The sequence below is a fragment of the Octopus bimaculoides genome, chromosome 7, assembly GCF_001194135.2.
Source record: "Octopus bimaculoides isolate UCB-OBI-ISO-001 chromosome 7, ASM119413v2, whole genome shotgun sequence".
NCBI classification, from domain to species: Eukaryota; Metazoa; Mollusca; class Cephalopoda; order Octopoda; family Octopodidae; genus Octopus; species Octopus bimaculoides.
This window is the reverse complement of record NC_068987.1, coordinates 43203061-43223698: the sequence shown is the minus strand read 5'-3', so window position 1 is coordinate 43223698 and position 20638 is coordinate 43203061. Positions and strand designations below refer to the sequence as shown.

At 37.5% G+C, this 20638-nt stretch overlaps 1 protein-coding gene across 3 annotated transcripts in view; it reads left to right on the top strand.

The window, feature by feature from the left end:
• LOC106883461 (uncharacterized) overlaps nucleotides 1–20638 on the top strand; it is a 35414-nt gene that overhangs the window by 6386 nt on the left and 8390 nt on the right. The window contains exons 2-7 of one of the 3 annotated variants that reach the window (XM_014934494.2): nucleotides 2924–3220; nucleotides 9762–10149; nucleotides 11053–11160; nucleotides 11389–11599; nucleotides 16904–17078; nucleotides 19010–19104. In XM_014934494.2, coding sequence (XP_014789980.1) covers nucleotides 2924–3220; nucleotides 9762–10149; nucleotides 11053–11160; nucleotides 11389–11599; nucleotides 16904–17078; nucleotides 19010–19104 — 1274 coding nt within the window. Of the gene's footprint in view, nucleotides 1–2923; nucleotides 3221–9761; nucleotides 10150–11052; nucleotides 11161–11385; nucleotides 11600–16903; nucleotides 17079–19009; nucleotides 19105–20638 lie in introns of all 3 variants that reach the window. The other 2 variants (XM_014934487.2, XM_014934502.2) reach the window with 2 other exon arrangements.

Sequence of the window (20638 nt, the reverse complement as noted above, 5' to 3'; positions counted from 1 at the left end):
CACAACTGATGCTTCTTAGGTTCAACTTTTCTCTCAAGGTACTAACACTCTGTCTAGTATGCACACTGACATTACACATCCATCGGAGCATACTGGCTTCATTCCTTGCGAGCCTACGCATATCCTCAGCGGTCACAGCCCATGTTTCACTGCCATGTAGCATGGCTGTTCGTACACATGCGTCATACAGTCTGCCTTTTACTTTGAGAGAGAGGCCCCTTGACACCAGCAGAGTTAAGAACTCTCTGAACTTTGCCCAGGCTATTCTTATACTTGCAGCTACACTTTCAGCACATCCTCCCCCACTACTAACTTGGTCACCTTGATAGCAGAAGCTATCAACTGCGTCTAGTTTTTCTCCTTGAAATGTTGCAGAAGTTGATTTCTGCACATTTACAGTGTTTATTGCTCCTGAACATCTGCTACATACAAAAACTAACTTCTTAGTTAACCTTCCTTTGATATTGCTGCACCTCTTATGTGTCCATAGCTTGCACTGGGTGCATCTTATAGAATTTCTACCTATGCCTTTTCTACAGATCGAGCAGGGCCATCTACCTGAAGGGGTTTGTGTTTTTTCTACCTTCCTCCATAAGTCAAATACTTCTTCACACCTAAAGACCAGTCAAGTACTGGGGTTGATGGTATCATTCTACCCTCTAATTGCAGGCCATGTACATAAATCAGAAACAATTGTTATAAACAGTACAAATATACTAGACTTTTATCTTTTACTTGTTTTAGTCATTGAACTGCAGTCATGCTGGGGCACCACCTTGAAGGGTTTTAGTCAAACAAATCACCCTTAGAAATATCATTATTTCTAAATCTCTCAAAGAGAGATATTACAGTAGGTTACAAAGTGAGGTTCTTTACCAAATAGTTATGTCTGTACCTAAAATATTTTTTTAAAAGTTTAGATTTGTGACCAGGTTCCTTTTTACTTATTAGCTTCTGAATTTATTTCTGGAAGATTATTAATATGTGTTGTCATAAGTATCTTTGTAACTCATCTAATCAGGAATCTATCGGTTATCTTTCAAGTAGCTTGTGTCATTTATTAAATATTACATATTTAATTTATAAAATAATAATAATAATAATAATAATAATAATAATAATGATAATGAAATTGTTGTGTATAGTGCTCAGGCGCACTACAACTCATCAAAGGTACATGTACAGTACATAGAATTATGTACAAATTTCAGGAAAGTGAACAGTGTATGAGTCATGATATACATGTGTGCATGCGTATGGAGGGGAGAATATCAGGTGTGGTGTTGGCGAATTTCAGGAAGCATGGAGGTTTTAAAGGATGCAATGTCTCAGCTTATTCCATGCTTCGACAACGCTGAGTGTGAAAAAATGTTTCCAAAAGTCATGGGAGCTGTGCTGTTTTCTGACTTTGTAGGTATGCCCACATGTGTTAGACACATGGAGCTCAAAAAGGTACTCAAGGTGGTTGTTGGCACAATGGTTAATAATTTTGTTGGTGATTACCAAGTCAGTTGCCAGATGTCAGAGCTTCAATGTATCTATGCCCAAGGAAGCAAGGCATTCAGAGTATGGTAGATGCACATCTCTGGACAGTTTCCAGGAGGTCACTGTCCTGAGCAATATTCTTTTCTACTCTTGGAACAAAGTCCGAAATTTTTGGGAGCGGGTCCAGTTGATTAGATCAATCCCAGTACACAACTACTACTTAATTTATCGACCCCGAAAGAATGAAAGGCAAAGTCGACCTCGGTGGAATTTGAACTCAGAATGTAAAGACAGACGAAATACCGCTAAGCATTTCACCTGGCATGCTAATGTTTCTTATTTCTTTATTGCCCACAAGGGGCTAAACATAGAGGGGACAAACAAAGACAGACAAAGGGATTAAGTTGATTACATCAACCCCAGTACATAACTGGGACTTAATTTATCCACTCCGAAAGGATGAAAGGCAAAGTCGACCTTGGCGGAATTTGAACTCAGAATGTAACGGCAGATGAAATACCGCTAAACATTTCGCCTGGCATGCTAATGTTTCTGCCAGCTCGCCACCTTATGTCCTGAGCAATATTGAAGAAATTATGCACCTGATGGAATAAGTACCACATTTAATAAGAACTGAGGTCAGTTTGATTGATTAAACCCATGGAGGCAGGACCCCAACATGGCCAAAGTCCAATGACTGAAACAAGTTATGACAAAAAATAGGGAGCAGAAAGACAGGTTAATGTGCAAAGCAGTTTAGTAAAGCACCAGTCACATAATCTTCTACTAGTGCTCACTTCTTCATATACTTAACATAATTTGAGTTAGAAACAGCACTGTCTTCATTTTTGCAAAGCTTATTAAATCAGGTATCAGTAACATACATAGGTGCAGGTGTGATTGCATGGTTGAGAAGCTTGCTTCCCATCCACATAGTTTTGGGTTCAGTCCCACCATGCTTTGGTAATAGCACCAGGATGATCAAAGCCTTGTGAGTGGATTTGGTAAACAGAAATTCAAAGACCATCATGTGTGTGTTTGTGTCTCCCTGTCTTGATATCGCATAATTTTTGTAAACAAGACCTGTTGAGTCAAGTGAAATCATAGTCGTGGCCGATGCCACTGCCACCTGACTGGCTCCCCATGCTGGTGGCATGTAAAAAGCACCATCCAAACATGATCGATGCCAGTGCTGCCTGATTGGCCTTCGTGCCGGTAGCACATAAAAAGCACCCACTACACTCTTGGAGTGGTTAGCATTAGGAAAGGCATCCAGCTGTAGAAACGTTGCCAGATCAGATTGGAGCCTAGTGCAGCCTTCTGGCTTGCCAATCCTCAGTCAAACCATCCAACCCATACCAGCATGGAAAGCAGCTGCTAAATGATGATGAATATACACATGATTTATATATTTTTGTTTATTTTCTTATTTTTCCAGTGACCACTGTTGAAGCAGTCAAATTATGCTGGGCTGATGACTTCCTGAAAGCTTCAGTTATTGAACTGAACACAAGCAATGCCTCACTCCTGTTTGCCACACAAATAGCAGGCAGTTTAGCTCAGAATGAAGTTATATTCAATCACTATGAGAAACTGTTTACTGATTTCTACAGCAGTGTTTTTAATTCCACATATTGGCCAAAATGTGTCTCCTTAAAGACTGCTATGTTTACAACATTACACAAAACAATCCAACACATTCCTGGTTTTACTTCTGTAACTCATACATTTCCAGGTAAGAGATTCTTTTACCTTTTCCTTTACTAATTCTAGACAGGAGGCTGGAAATAGTATTTCTGTACTGACATAAACACTCACAAACAAGACATGACTCACATCATCATCATTTACTCTTCATGTTCCATGCAGGTATGAGTTGGAGGGTTTTATAGGATCCGATGGGTTCAAGGACTGCATTGTGCTCAACAGTCTACTTTGGCATGTGTTCTATACCTGGATGCCTTTCCTGATGCCAGCCACTTTTCAACATGTACTTTTGCATCACCAGTTCTAGTGAACATCTCTATGTAGCTTACAAGACTACAAACTTAAAAGAGGTAGCTTTTTGCTTGATGTGGAGTTAAAGTATGAAAAAAGTGTCCTGAGCAGAATAGGTTTCTTGCTGTGCTGGGGGTATTTGGCTGCCCACAATTTTGAAGAGAGGGTGGTAGTGATCAGGGTGAAACAGAGAAGAGATAAAATGGTGATGATGTGTCTGTGTGGACCTTGAATGAGGGAAAAAGAACCAGAAGTGTAAGTGAGTAGAGCTTGCAAGAGTGTAAGGGAGAATGAGAGACATGGAGTGGGTTATGGGAGATGTCAGTTCACAACTGAGTATGATTGTGAACTCTCATAATGACAAAGACATAAACCAATGCATGTTCCACCTCTCAGACACCAACAACACTTCAATGAGGGACACAATTACACAGGCAGCTAGAGAATCATGACTGCTTCTGCCCATGCTACATCTTCTGTGTTCCCTCATGAGTGAGAAACTATGGAAACTGTGATATGTAATTGCTGCAAACACTTGTAATACCGCAACCACCATAACAAAAAGGTCAACCACTATGATTTCAAGAGGTTCTAGTTTTCACCTGCACTTGGGAAAGAAAGGGAGAAAAAAAATGAGGCACAAAAAGTACCAATGCATCGAATTTTGTAGAGAAATATGTTTGTGTGACACAAGTTCTATTTTCTCAAAGTTTGAAATCATTAAACTAATAACAAGAAAAGCGAAAAGAGCAACATATCCCCAGAGACTTCAAAACACCAAAGGGTTCAGGAAAAATATCTTCTTGTGTTTACATGCACAATTGGGTGGCCATTGACTTTTGTGAGTTCATCTGTTCTTTCACAGGTTTTTACATCTTACAGTCTTAAAAATCATCTTCATTTCTAAGCAGGCTTAGTGAGAAGGGGGAGTTGCTTATTTAGTTGCCTTCAGCCTGACTATGTACAGATTGTAGTAGCATACATGTAGCAAGTCTCTGATCATCAGATCTGATACCTGAAATATGCATACATATATATGTACACACACATCCATATCATCATCATCATCATCATCATTTAATGATGACAGGTGTTGGATGCATACATACATATTGATTTGCATTTTTCTAGAAATTAGCTTTTGTATGTGAAAGATGTACAGGTACAGCAAGCGCTGAAAATGTGCACAAAATAGACTCCATCAACTGTCGGGGGGGGGGGCTAGAGGTAGTAGATAGCTTCCATTATCTAGGTGACCGCTGGAGGTGGATGCTCCGAAAGCATAGCTGTGAGAATAAGATTAAGCTGGGCAAAGTTCAGAGAATTCCTACCTCTGCTGGCAACAAATTTCCTCTCTCTCAGAGAGAAAGGCAGATTCTTTGATGCCTGTGTGTGTACAGCTATGCTGTATGGCAGTGAAATGTGACAGCCAAGGACATGTGTAGGCTTGAAAGAAATGAAGCCAGTATGCTTTGCTGGATGTGCAATGTCAATGTGCATGTTCAACAGAGTGTAAGCATCTTGAGAGAAAAGTTAGGCATAAGAGGCATCAGATGCGGCGTGCAAGAGAGATGACTGTGCTAGTGTGGTCATGTGATGCATATTGATGAGGACAGCTGTGTAAAGAAGTGCCAATCTAACTGTGGAGGGAACCTGTGATAGAGGTAGACTCAAGAAGACATGGAATGAGGTGGTGAAGCATGATCTTCAAACTTTGAGCCTCTCAGAGGCAATGACTAGTGACTGAGCCCTTTGGCAATGTGCTGTGCTTGAGAGGACCCATCAAACCAAGTGCACCCATGCTGGTGGCATGTAAAGAACACCTTTCAAGCGTTGGACCTCACAGAGGCAAAGTGGCTGAGTTCCTTTTGAGTACTGAGTCTCGTGGAGGCAACGACTGAGACCTTTGGCATTATGTCGTGCTTGAGAAGAAGACACATCAAGCCGAGCAAAATTGTGGTCATAGCAGACACTGTCGTCATGCAAATTGGCACCCTTGTCAGTGATACGATAAAGCATCCTGATGTCACACAAATGGCACCCCTGCTGGTGGCACCTAAAAGCACAAATTTCAGTCTTGGAGTGGTTGGCATTAGAAAGGGCATCCAGCTATAGAAAACATGCCAAATCAGACTGGAGTCCAAACCATGCCAACATGGACAATCTACTTTTTTCTTCTTTTTCTTCATTGTGGTAATTAAGCACTAAATACTAAATATATTTTCACTTACTGAACTATTTAATCATGCTTTAATAGCATTGCATGATATTTTATCTTGTTAAAAACTTGTAAATGTCTACATTATTCTAGAAAACTATGTAACAGGAAAATTGGCTTTAAAAGGAACGAAGGAGTTTCAGAACCAGTAGTTCCCATGTCAATCATAAATTTTGGTAGTTATTATATTGATGTTATTTATCTTTATCCAGTAAATCTGTTGTAAATATTAAATGTGATTTCATGTAATGAACTGTGGTAATAATATTGTATGCTGCTCCATATAATTGTTTGCTTTTTCATATAATTGTATGGTGTTCATCATCATCATCATCATTGTTTAACGTCCGCTTTCCATGCTGGCATGTGTTGGACGGTTTGACTGCGGACTGGCAAGCTGGGAAGCTGCACCAGGCTCCAATCTGATTTAGCAAGGTTTCTATAGCTGAATGCTCTTCCTAACGCCAACCACTCCAAGAATGTAGTGGGTGCTTTTTACGTGCCACCAACATGGGAGTCAGTCAGGCCACACTGGCATCAGCTCCACTTGAATGGTGCTTTTTACATGTCACCAGTATGGGTGCCAGTCAGGCGGCACTGGCATTGGTCTCACTCAAATGGTGCTTTTTACATGCCAGTCAGGCAACACTGGCATCAGCCACGCTTGAATGATGCTTTTTACATGCCACCGGCATGGGTGCCAGACAGATGGTACTGGCATCGGCCATGACTACAATTTCATTTGATTCAACAGGTCTTCACAAGCACGGCATATTGCCCAACAATTGAAGGGTGCTTTTAAATGGGCCCATTATGCGACACAGGCATTGGCCATGACTACGATCTAACTTGGCTTGCCAGGTCTTCTCAAGCACAGCATATCTCCAAAGGTCTTGGTCGCTTGTCATTGCCTCTGTGAGGCCCAACATTTGAAGGTCATGCTTCACCACCTCATCCCTTTTTTTCCTGGGTCTACCTTTTCCACAGTTTCCCTCCACTGTTAGGGTGTGACACTTCTTCATACAGCTCTCCTCATCTGTACGCAACATACCAGTGCAGTTGTCTCTCTTGCATACCACATCTGATGCTTCTTCTGTTCAGCTTTTCTCTCAGGGTGCTTACACCCTGTCATGTATGCACGCTGACATTACACATCTAGTTTCATTTCTTTCAAGCCTACGCATGTCCTCAGCAGTCACAGCCCATGTTTCACTGCCATGTAGCATGGCTGTTTGCACACAGGCATCATACAGTCTACCTTTCATTCTAAGCGAGAGGCCCTTTGTTACCAGCAGATGTAGGAGTTTTCTGAACTTTACCCAGGCTATTCTTATTCTAGCAGCTATGCTCTCAGAGCATCACCCCTGCTACTGACTTGGTTACCTAGGCAACGGAAGCTATCAACTACTTCTAGTTTTTCCCCCCGGTATGTGATAGAATCTATTTTCTGTACATCTTCATGTTTATTGCACCTGTGCATCTGCCACACACCAAAACTATCTTCCCAGTTAACCTTTCTTTGATATTGCTGCACCTCTTAAATTGTTCATAGCTTACACTAGGTACATCTTATGGAGTTTCTACCTATGCTTTTTCTACAAGTGCTGTATATATAATTATGTAGTGCTCCATAATATTATATGATGTTAAAATTTGTTAGAACTATCATAGTGACTTTTAGAAATGGTAATTCCAATACTTTCTTCAGCAAGTCATGTGATGAGTAACTCCACTGTCAGTCCCAAAACCTCCCCTCAAATATTTAGGTTGTATCCTGGATATATTTGTCTAAAGCAAATTTCTCCCTTCAGTAAATTGTCTGACTGGCAGCTCCAATAGTTATAATCCTAATGTTATTTTTATACATCATCATCATAATGTCTGTTGTCCATGCTGGCCTGGGTTGGACGGTTTGACCAGAGCTGGCAAGCTGGAGAGCTGCACCAGACTCCAGTGTGATTTGGCCTGGTTTCTATGGCTGACTGCTCTTCCTAACACCAGCCACTTTACAGAGTGTGCTGGGTGCTTTTACAGGCACTGGCAAGAGTGCTTTTTACATGGAACCAGCACAGGATTCTTGCAGGCCAGTTCTCTTCACCAAGGGGATGACACTTAACACTTCTGCTGTGGAGTACAGGTCTTCTTTAGTACAGCAAGGTGCCAGGCATCTTGTCCTTAGTCATCTCACCTGAGGTCGTCCTTCAGTACTTCATCCCATCTCTTCCTGGATCTCCCACTTCCACATGTTCCATCTAATTTGAGAGATCAGCACTTCTTTATGGAGCTGTTGGCATCCATTCACAATACATGATCAAACCAGCAGTCTTCTCTCTTACACACTGCATCTAATTCCTCTTATGCTTAACTTCTCCTTTAAAACACTAGCATTCTGTCAACTACCACGTAGAATTACTGTTCATATACATGCATCATACAATCTGCCTGTCACTTGGAGAGAGAAACCTTTCATATCAACAAAGGTAACAACTCTTTGGATTTCCTTCATCCTATTCTTATTCTAGCTGTCACACTCTCCGTGCATTCTCCTTCCATGACTAATTTGATCCCCTAAGTAGCAGAAATTATCTATCACCTCTAATGAGCCACCAGGGCATTTAGGAGAATCAATTTCCCAAGTCTCTAGTTTTTATGGATCTTGTACATCTTTCACATACAAGCACTACTTTCTCTAACCTTCCTATTAATCCACAACATCTCTTGTGTATCCATAGCTTACACTGTGTATGGCCCGGAGGACAATGATGGAAAAGAAGGGACTGAGGACTGAGCCTTGATGAACACCTACCTGTACACCAAATTCTTCACTGTACTCGTGGTTAACTCTCACCTTACTGAGAGTGTCTCTGTAAATGACTTGTGCTGCTTCCACAAGCCACTTATCTATTCCTTGCCTCCTCAGAGCCCACCATATCAAACAACAGGTTACTCTATCAAAAGCTTTCTCTAGATTAACAAATGCTAAGTATAATGGTTTATTCTTAGCTAAGTACTTCTCTTGCAGTTGTCTGACTATGAAAATAGCATCAGTAGTGCTTCTTCCCCAGATGAACCTGAACTGCATTTCATCTAGCCTAATTAATTGGTCTATAATTCTCTCTGTAATTTTTATCATCTGGTCCAGGAGTTTGATGCCTTTATAATTGCTTCTATCTAAAGCATCATTGTTATCCTTGTAACAGCTAACAATAATGCTGCTACACCAGTCACTATTATTACATCTTTCTGAATGGCCTGATTAACTATGCAAGTGACTAACTAGTATCCCACCTTACTGTATATTTTGAGCATCTCAGCCATGATTCCGGATGGACCAGGGGCTTTCCCAGTTTTCATGTCTTTAATTGCCTCATCTACCATACTGCTGTTCACTAGGATAGCTGGTCTCTCTCTGTTGCGTTCACATGAGGGAGCCTCCCTTTATCCCATTCATTCTCTACATTCAGCAGTCTTGCATAGTAACTTTACCATGCCTCTTTCTTGTCCACATTACTAAGTGCAAGCATACCATTATCTATCTGCACACACTTCTCTCCCACAATATCTCGATACTCACTGATACACTTTCTAGTAATCCAGGGACAAGGAAGTGTGAGTCACTCTGTGTCTTTGACATCTGATCTCTGCCTCTTGATGTCTGTTATTTTCCATCTGGTCCATTCCCTTAACAATGGCATGCCAACAGTGTTGGTGGTTCTTGGTGATTGTTTCCCAGATATTTGGGTCAATGGAGCTGTGGAGAAGAGTGTCCTTGAACTGGTCTCAGAAATGGGATTTGGGAGCTCTGCATGGTCTAGTGCCTGAAGCCAACTCCACAAAGAGGAGTTGATGGGGGAGGCACATTTGAGACATATGTATTATGATGTGTTCTAACCAGTGGAGGTAGTGTTGTGCCATACTAAATGTTAAATATTAATAAAATATAAAAAAGAAACAATAAAATATCTTCATTAGTTTTGAACTTTCAACTTATGAGCCGGTAGACCAATACTTGCTTCTTCTCAGTATCTTAGTCATTTTTAATTTTTTATATTTTTTTCAGATGTTCCAAACAAAGCCTTGGATGTGATTTATAAAGAATCAAGCATCTTCCTCACCAAAGAAGCCAGCAAATTCCTCAGTCAGCTCCTGATTCAAAGTTTCCAAATCAGTGATGTTTCACTCAAGGTGCTTCAGATGCGAGACAACCTTTTAGACACTTTCTGGGATGTCATCTGCCATAACACACCCAGTGGCTCCAATTCTAAATCCAAGCATTCCAAAGAACTCTTATTTGATATCCTTAATGATGCTGGAGGTACTTGCAAAGATATTTGGAATTGGACAGTGAACCATAAAGATAGCTTTTCAGAACTTCATCAGCTTATAACTTCATCGCAATCATGGGATGTTGCTATGGACTTATACCTCTGTCTTTTACTCGATCATCAGTAAGTTTTGTTGGGTTTTTTTTTTATATACTCCCTAAGTCATAGCTAATCCAGCAGACCTCTGATCATAGGCATTCCAACAGTGACCATCATGTCTTTTTTTTTTCTTTTTCTTAAACATAGCATATATTTGATTACATTATTTCTTTTGTTTATAAGATTAGAGAGAGATTTGAATGTTATTTGTAATAAGTTGATTGTATAGGAGGTTTTGTGGCTGGTAGAAATGTGTAGCCTAGTATTTCTCGTTGGGTGGGGCCAGACCCCACCCCACACTGCTGAGAGTTCGGTTATGAGGATTGAAAAAAAGTTGGACAAATTGCTCTGCTTAATAAAATTAAATAATTTTAAACTTGTCCAAAAGAAAAATTATCATATAATGATGATAACAATGAGATAAACTCTAATTTTGAGTTCTCATTAATAAAGCCGGGAGGATTTTACTAATATCTCTTTGATGAAGCCTGATATTTATAGGTTCATCAAGCGCTGGTTTAGTCCACATGTCATTGCTAATGAAACATCTATAATCAGAGATGTTTCAGCTGTGATCTTACCAGCTGTTGGCTCACATTTTTTTTGTTTTGTTTGTTTTCCTGTTAACATGGGTTTTATGTGTCTGTTAATTTTAGCATTTACACAGAAGACAGCAATTTTGCTGTCTTATCTTTCTGTTTCCCTCTACTGTGCTTGTATGATATCTATAACTTATGTCCTCTAACTGTTATCCTACAATTTTACATTACCCATATAATGTCTGTAACTTGGAGCCTCTCCTGTTATCCCACAGTTCTACATTGGTTGCTCCCTATAATGTCATGCCAGCTACTCTTCTTCCACACTATAGCCTAATGGTTGCCAATTTTCTAATGTTTACTTTTATGTGTCTCATTTTTAATCAAGTATCTCTAAAAATGAGAAGATAGAGAAAGTTCTGGTAATATTTCATCAACTTGATAGCAAAGAAGATGATGACAGAGTGAGAAGCTTTGTAGAGAAACTAATGAAAAGGTCAGTATGTTTGGTATAAATTTTGTTTGTCCAGTTTTTAATGGTTAAAACTTTATTAACACTTTATGTGTGTGTGTTTTTCCAACCCAAATCTGTATTGATTGTTTTGAGTTATGCAGGTGTTCTGAGTGCAACATTTGACTGTGTAAGGTGTATTGTTTTATATTCAAAGCATGCAGAGTTATATTATACCTCTTACACAATGGAATTAATGTTTTTTAATAGCAGTTTCCTATCTACATACCCTGATGATGCATTGTTTTCTGAATTGATGGAGAAATATTACCAACCTAAATTGAAGATTTTTAATTATATCACCAACTCTACTGGCTGTAACAAGCAAATATCTTTAAATGACATCCACCCACCAGAATGTGAGGCATGCCTCTGTAATACCATTGAGTGCATGGAGAGACTTGTAGACCCTGAATTACTTCAGGTAGATAAACTTACCTTAAATCATTAACTTTTCTATCCACATAAAAGAATTTGTCAATTAATTTTGAAAATTTGTTTCATTGTTCGCTTATATATTATCATAGCTTTGAATAATTTAATTTCTTTGTATTTTTATGTGGGGAGCTTTTGTAATGACTACCGAATTTTTGATGAACTAAGATGTGGCAAATGACATTCATGTCTATTAGCTGTCTGTCTTCTTACCTAACTAAATCCAGCCATCCACCTACCCACAAATGCATATATATATATATATATATATATATATATATATATATATATATATATATGTGTGTGTGTGTGTGTGTGTGTGTGTGAGTGTCTGAAAACATTGAATTACATTTCGTCCTTTAATTTGGAGGGTTCTGAAAAACGATTTCTAATAAAGATTCTTCATATTTTGCCAGTACCTTACTGGCGTAAGTTTGCAAATATGAAAATAATACTTATATATAGTGTGTTATGTGAATTTATGGAAAGGTATCCCATAGAACTCAACAAGTTTGTTTAAAAATGAGAAGAGATGTTAAAATTTGAAAGAATTTTAATACATGCATACAATCTTTTCAAACAGCGATATTAAAACATGAAGATTCATGATAGAATAATTAAATTAATTTGATTAAATTGAATTGATTATATATCACTGTTATTCTCAGTGCAAGAAGTATAAACAAAAAAATATTTTTACAGAGTATTTTTGCTACAGGAAATAACAGAGAATAGTTTCAGATATACATATTTATCCTTATGAAAATTACAAGCATCATAATAAAGAAAGTGAGTCTAGTTATGTATAAACTAAAACTAAGGCAACAAACAGTTATTTGAAAATGTAAGTGAAAAACGTTTTATGAGATGTTCCCTCTATAGAAGAGTAAGTAGATAAGTAATTTAAATTCCAAATAATTCATCTATGAAAGAGAAGTTTTATATAAATGTCCAATGGAAAAGCATAGTTATGTTTGAATTAGGATATGACTTGAAAGTTATAAACAATATTAGGTATGGTGTGTATTTAAAAAAATTGTGCGTGAAAATGAAATTAAACTAGTGAATGTAGTATATAGGAGGCTGCTAGAATGCAACAAAAACAAGTATTAGGGGTAGAAATGCTTAAAGAGCTACATAAAATGGAGTTGTGTTAGTTTAAGAACTAATATTTGTTTATGTGTATTAAATATAAGGAAATTAGTTGTTAATATTACAGATTTAGATAGTAAATACTTACTGTGGCTATGTTAAAAAGAACGTTCAGAGGTTTAATTAGCTGTAGTAAATTGAAAATAACAATGTAGTTGTGATAATATAGCTAGGAAAGAAAGGTAGAAAAAAATTTAAATTATAAATATCAATATGTAATACATTGACTACGTTTAGGTATAAATAAAAGTATGAATTAAGAAGCTAGCTTGGCATAAAGTGAGAAGGAAGTATATAGTAAAATTATGCAAGTAATAAGTATTCAAATAATAGAAGGTTATTGTGCATTATGAATAGAAGAAAAAATTTTTTTATGAGTAGTGGGTGCACATAAGTATACAGAATATACAAAATAATTCATATATAATGTCATATAAAAACAATTTTTTAGTGTATACTGATACGTTTGTAAAGGACATATCTGCAAAATGGCATACATAGATGTAGGTATTCTAGTTGTTTTTGAAATTGTTTTATTTGGGGGTGCACATGACGGAAAGAACACCGTACAAAAATAAGTAAGTATACTCATACCGGTGCATATTTTTAATATGAACGTGTGCACATATACATATGTTCCACACACACACACACACACACACACACACACACATATATGTATGTATATAATAACATTTTTCATATGGGTAATTATAATTATATCTATATCTGTTTGGTTTCTTTTTTCTCTCTCTTTGCACTGGTATGAGTATACTTATTTACTTTTGTACTGTGTTCTTTCCTTCATGTACACCCCCAAATAAAACAGCTAGAATACCTACATCTATGTATGCTATTTTGCAGATATGTCCTCTACTAACATATTAGTATACACTAAAAAAATTTTTTTCCCTTATAAGATTTTTTTATATGACATTATATACGAATTATTTTGTATATTCTGTATACTTATGTGACCTTCTATTACTTGAATACTTATTACTTAGATAATTTTACTATATACTTCCCTCTCACTTTATGCCAAGCTAGCTTCTTAATTCATACTTTTATTTATACCTAAACATAGTCAATGTATTACATATTGATATTTATAATTTAAATTTTTTTCTACCTTTCTTTCCTAGCTATATTATCACTCCTACATTGTTATTTTCAATTTACTACAGCTAATTAAACCTCTGAACGTTCTTTTTAATATTTATAGCCACAGCAAGTATTTACTATCTAAATCTGTAATATTAACAACTAATTTCCTTATATTTAATACACATAAACAAATATTAGTTCTTAAACTAACACAACTCCATTTTATGTAGCTCTTTAAGCATTTCTACCCCTAATACTTGTTTTCATTGCATTCTAGCAGCCTCCTATATATTACATTCACTAGTTTAATTTCATTTTCACGCACAATTTTTTAAAATACACACCATACCTAATATTGTTTATAACTTTCAAGTCATATCCTAATTCAAACATAACTATGCTTTTCCATTGGACATTTATATAAAACTTCTCTTTCATAGATGAATTATTTGGAATTTAAATTACTTATCTACTTGCTCTTTTTCACTTACATTTTCAAATAACCATTAGTTGCCTTAATTTTAGTTTATACATAACTAGACTCACATTCTTTATTATGCTTGTAATTTTCATAAGGATAAATATGTATATCTGAAATTATTCTCTGTTATTTCCTGTAGCAAGTCCTCTGTAATAATAATTTTTTGTTTATACTTCTTGCACTGAGGATAACAGTGATATATAATTAATTTAATTTAATCAAATGAATTTAACTATTCAACCATGAATATACATGTTTTAATATCGCTGTTTGAAATGATTGTATGTGTGTATTAAAATTCTTTCAAATTTTAACATCTTCTCTTCTCCATTTTTAACAAATTTGTTGAGTTCTATGGGATACCTTTCCATAAATTCACATAACACACCAAATATATGTATATGCTTGATAGTGGGTATAGGAATGTTGGTTGACTATGGCTCAGATATAATGATAAGCTGAAGGGTAACCTCTCAGCAGTCAATATAGCTCACAACACCTTTAATCAAACAGCCTTGGAGCAAACAAAATGGAGCTGTCTTGTCTTGTCAACCAGCATTATCAGACTTAGGAGTGCAAGGCAAAAGAGAAAAGCTGCTGCAGATATACTGCTTGCACTAACTTGTAATCCTCATACTTACAACATCTACCGGTTTCCTTGCAAATCATTGGCAGGACTCAATTGTCACATTTGGCATAAGCATTATGACTGAAAAAGAAAGTGTAAGTTGTTGGATCCTCATACGTCAAAACTGATGGGAGTGTCCATCAAAAATATATCACCATCATCATTTAATGTCTGCTGTCCATGCTGGCATGGATTGGATTGTTTGACCAGGGCTGGTAAGCTGAGGGGCTGCACCAGACTCTAGACTGATTTAGCATGGTTTCTATGGCTAGATGCTCTTCCTAATGCCAACCACTACAAGAGTGTTATGGGTGCTTTTATATGCCACTTGCACAGGTGTCAGTTTGTATGACACCAATATCTGGCATGATTATGATTTCACTTGATTTGATGGGTGTTCTTTTCAACCATGTCATTTGTCATTGCCATTGGCATGGTGCTATTACATGACACCAGCATTGACTACATTACATCCATGAAGCCCAACTTTCGAAAGGTGCTTTTAACGTGCCACCAACATGGGTGCCAGTTACGCGACATTGACAACGACCACAGCTATGATTTCACTTGGCTTGATGGGTCTTCTCAAGCACAGCATATTGCCAAAGGTCTCATTCACAAGTCATTGCTTCCATGAGACCCAACTTTTGAAGAACATGCTTCACCACCTTGTCCCATGTCTTCCTGGGTCTCCCTCTTCTACAACGAATTTCCACTAGTAGAGATCAGCACTTCTTCACACAACTGTCCACATCTATACACATCACATGACCGTATCACTGCAGTCGTCTCTCTTGTACACCACATCTGATGCCTCTTATGCCCAACTTTTCTATCATGATGCTTACACTCTATCGTGCATGCACACTGACATTACACATTGAGCGAAACATACTAGCATCATTTCTTTCAAGCCTACACGTGTCCTCAACAGTCACAGCCCATGTTTCACTGCTGTTCACACACAGGTATCATATAATCTGCCTTTCACTCTGAGGGAGAGGCCCTTTGTTACCAACAGAGGTAGGAATTTTGCTCAACCTATTCTTTTTGTAGCAGCTATGCTCTCAGAGCATCCACTCCCACTACTAACTTGGTCACCTCTGTAATGGAAACTATTGACTACTTCTAGTTTTCCCTACTGGCATTTGATGGAGTCTGTTTTCTGAACATTTATAGTGTTCATTGTATCTGTGCACCTACCACACACAAAAACTATTTTCCCTGTTAACTTACCTCTGATATTGTTGCACCTCTTATGTGTCCATAGCTTACGCCGGGTACATCTTATAGAATTTCTACCTACGCCTTTCTTACAGATCAAGCAGGGCCATCTACCTGAGGGGATTTGTGATTTGTCTGCTTTGCTCCTTACTAAGACTTTGGATTTTGTTAGGTTAACATTAAAGCCCTTCGATTCTAGATCTTTCTTCCACACCTGGAACTCCTTCTCTAGTTCTGGTAGTCATTCAGCTATAAGAACAAGGTCATCAGCATAGAGGAGCTCCTAGGGGCAACCTGTCTTGAATTTCTCTGTTATTATCTGGAGGACTATGATGAACAAGAGGGGGCTGAGGACTAATCCTTGGTGAATCCATACTTATACCATGAATTCTTTGCTATACTCATTGCCAACCCTCACCTTACTGACATGACTTATACAGCTCTCACCAACCACTTGTCTATCCCTAGTTTTCACACTGACCACTAGATAAGGGATAATATGCATTTTATATACACATAGACATACAGGCATATATTCTCTCTCTCTTTCTCTCTCTCCCTATATATATATATATATATATATATATATATATATATATATATATATATTTATATATATATACATATATATACATATATATAATGTAAATAATGTGATATGTACTGTTATATATGTAATTTACGTGTGATCTTTCTTTCAGAAAGACATCATAAAAACTACAATCCAATTATCCACAACATGTTTCTTGAAGTTCTTTCACAAGACCACTGACACAGAATCCTTGCAGACATCAGAATATTACCAGTTCTTCAAAGTCATTTCCAATTCCACCAAATTATTACTTAAAATGCTGCACTACTTTCAAAAGTTGGCATGTAATTACTGTTTTCCATATTTATGATGATAACTAAAATACAGTTGTATATAATGGGAGAATTCTTAACAAAACCTTGCTTTAACAGTGAAAATAGCTTTAAAGTAGTCATTGTGTGTTGGAAGTACAGGCATGGCTAGGCACAAGTGTGGCTGTGTGGTAGAAAGTTTGTAACCCAACCATATGATTTTGGGTTCAGGCAAATGTCTTCTACTGTAGCCTGGAGTGAAGCAAAACCTTGTGAGTAAATTTGGTAGACAGAAACTGAAAGAAGTCCATCATATATATGTATATGTACTCTAAAAGTATAGTTATTAATTAGTATTTTGGTCTTTACTATGCCAAGCATCAAGATTTTGTTATTCTTGATCATTCTTTCAATTTTGGGTTCATATTTATTTAACAAAATTATGATTTTGTGTTTTTTACATTTCATTTAATATTTTTAGAAGTTTCTCACTTTCCATTTCCTGTAAAGAATGGGAAATGTAAAAACAATGTTTGATATATCTTTGTGTTCTATACTTAATCTATTAATCTCTCTATTTATCTCTCTTTGTACTGAATAGGGCAGAGAGGATGGACGTTTTTTGACATGGCTATTACTCAGCCCCGGGGGAGGGACATATGTCCGATAGGTACCATTCTGTCCATAGTTTCTTAGCATTTTTTTTTTCAGGTGAAGCCATTGTGCATGTTTGCCTACGACAGTTATGTAAAGAATAACAAGTCTGTCACAGCAGTTCAGCATGAGTTTCAGCACTACTTCAACATTCACCAAGATCAGGCTGTTCCCACCTGTAACACCATCTTACGTTGGGTGAATGCACTTCATATACAAGGTACACTAATGAATAGTAGACTGGTAGGGGCGCCACAGATGGTACAAACCCCAGAAAATGTGGAACGCATCAGACAAGCTTTGATATGGAGTCCAAATTGCTCTGCTCAGAAGCATTCCACTGAACTTGGCATTGGTAATTGATTGGTAAGGCATATTTTGCATGAAGACCTGCATTTCCACTTGTACAAATTGGTGATTGGGCAATAGTTAAAACCATGGGACTACGCACAGCAGCTTAACTTTGCATATCAGATGGAAGCAATTTTTGAGGCAAATGACAACCTCATTTTGTTAATGACTGATGAAGCTCATTTTCATCTCAATGGCATGGTTAATCAACGGAACTGTCATTATTGGGCTCTTGAAAATCCGAGAGAACTGCATGAAAGACCACTGCACAACCCAAAAGTGATGGTCTGTGTGCTGTTGGAAAAGCTGCCGTCATTGGTCGTTACTTTTTTGAAGACAATAATGGAAATGCTGTTACTGTGAACTCCAAGAATTACATCGAGATGATAAACAACTTCTTTGTTCCTGAATTACGATGAAAATGTATGTCTATTCAATGTGTGTGGTTTCAGTAAGACAGGGCGACAACAGCCAGAACATCAATGGATGTTCTTCGCCCTCTTTTTGGTGACCACCTCATTTCCAGGTTTGCTGATGTTCCTTGGCCTCTCAGTCCCCTGATTTGTCCATGTGTGATTATTTCTTGTGTGGAAACCTTAAGGCACGTGTCTATGCGCATAAGCCCTGTACATTGGACAATTTGAAGGAAGCTATTGCGTGGAGGTCACCCAAATTGACAGAGCAATGCTGGAGAGAGTGGAGGCCAACTTCCAAGAATGCCTTCAGAAATGCATCAATGGAAACAGACACCACATGATGGATGTTGTTTTCCACACTTGATTTTGACAAATGCTAATTCAATATGAACACATTGATGTCAATAAAATTTGTTTGCAGCAAAAATAAATAATTTTTTGAATTTTTCAAAAACGTCCTTCCCCTCTGCCTCACCCTATATATCTTCACATTTGCCTGCCATGCTCTGTTGTATTACTCCCTTGTATATGTTCTATTTGCAGGCAACAAATCAGAATTTCTTATCAGTCAAGACTGCCAAGTTATTTTGATCAATATTTTAGTGAACATTGTGGTAGAAATTGGCCAGAATCTTTTGGTGAGTGGTACAGACTCAACTTCATTCTTGGTGTTTCATTGAAAATAAACATCTATGGCATTTCTTTGAGTGTGATAGATAGTAGAATTTCTTTGAATGTAGTGGATGGTAGAGCATCTAACTTAATGGCTTGTGGTAATTAATTACATCTCTTTCTTTCTGAGTTCAATTCCTATGCAGTCAATTTTGTTCTGTATATTTCAAGAAATTCATTAAAATAAATATTGGTCAAATTGAAACTCCCCTGCTTCTATCAGAAATGAATTTTATAGCATTTCTTGGAACATTTAGCTGTTAGAAATGGAAAAAGATTGTTTTACATTAGTCTCTCTACCTATGAGTTTAAATCCTGCTAGAATCAGCTTTGCTTTTTATACTCCTGGAATTAATAAAATAAGTATCAAAGTATCAGTAATATATTAGAGATGACGATGCCTCTTTTCTATAAAAGTTAACTGTTGAGGCTAGGATGGGTACCTGATCAAAATAGATTCCTGTAACTTTTCTTATGTTGGAAGAACGATGGAGAGGGATTTTTTTTATGTAAAGAGCATTAGTGTTGTGTATTAAGTGACTTCAGGTGAGAGTCTCAGCCAAATTATAAAGTCTGCCAAGAACTTAGTACCATACTATGGCACATACCTCAAACTTATCCAATATATGGATAATAGTTATCTTACAAAACACACACACATCAAGGAGGAAGATGAGATTAATTGATGTTGCTATCTTTCTCAAGCTACTTTCAACCAGAAATCAAAACTGGCTCAGATTTGACACAACAGGAGTCTTTTTCTTCTTGCTCTATGATACTTGCCATTGTAGAGCCAAAAATAATGATTTCTAACCTAAACACAAGTTCACCCATTTACTATGTTTCAAAGTGGGTGAGTATTGTTATGTAATCAATCAGAAGTACTGTTAGCAAACTCTTTTGTCTAGACTCAGCTCTTGGGGAAAGTTAGTGCAGCTCTAGACTTGTTATTTAGTCTGATGAGGTGGCACAGACTAGTGAGATCAATGTGGTTTAGCTTCATCTTGTGTAAGCTCTTGTCTTAAGGAAAGTTTAGTAGAGTATTTAAAAGTAAGACTCAATAGAGGTAGTGGAGAAGAGGAAATCTAGGGTATGATATCCATAGAGATACAATTGCTATAAGATTAACATCATCATCATCATTGTTTAACGTCCGCTTTCCATGCTAGCATGGGTTGGACGATTTGACTGAGGACTGGTGAAACCGGATGGCAACACCAGGCTCCAGTCTAATTTGGCAGAGTTTCTACAGCTGGATGCCTTTCCTAACGCCAACCACTCTGAGAGTGTAGTGGGTGCTTTTACGTGTCACCCGCACGAAAACGGCCACGCTCGAAATGGTGTCTTTTATGTGCCACCCGCACAAGCCAGTCCAGGGGCACTGGCAACGATCTTACTTGGCTTGCCGGGTCTTCTCACGCACAGCACATTTCCAAAGGTCTCGGTCAGTAGTCATCGCCTCAGTGAGGCCCAATGTACGAAGGTCTTGCCTCACCACCT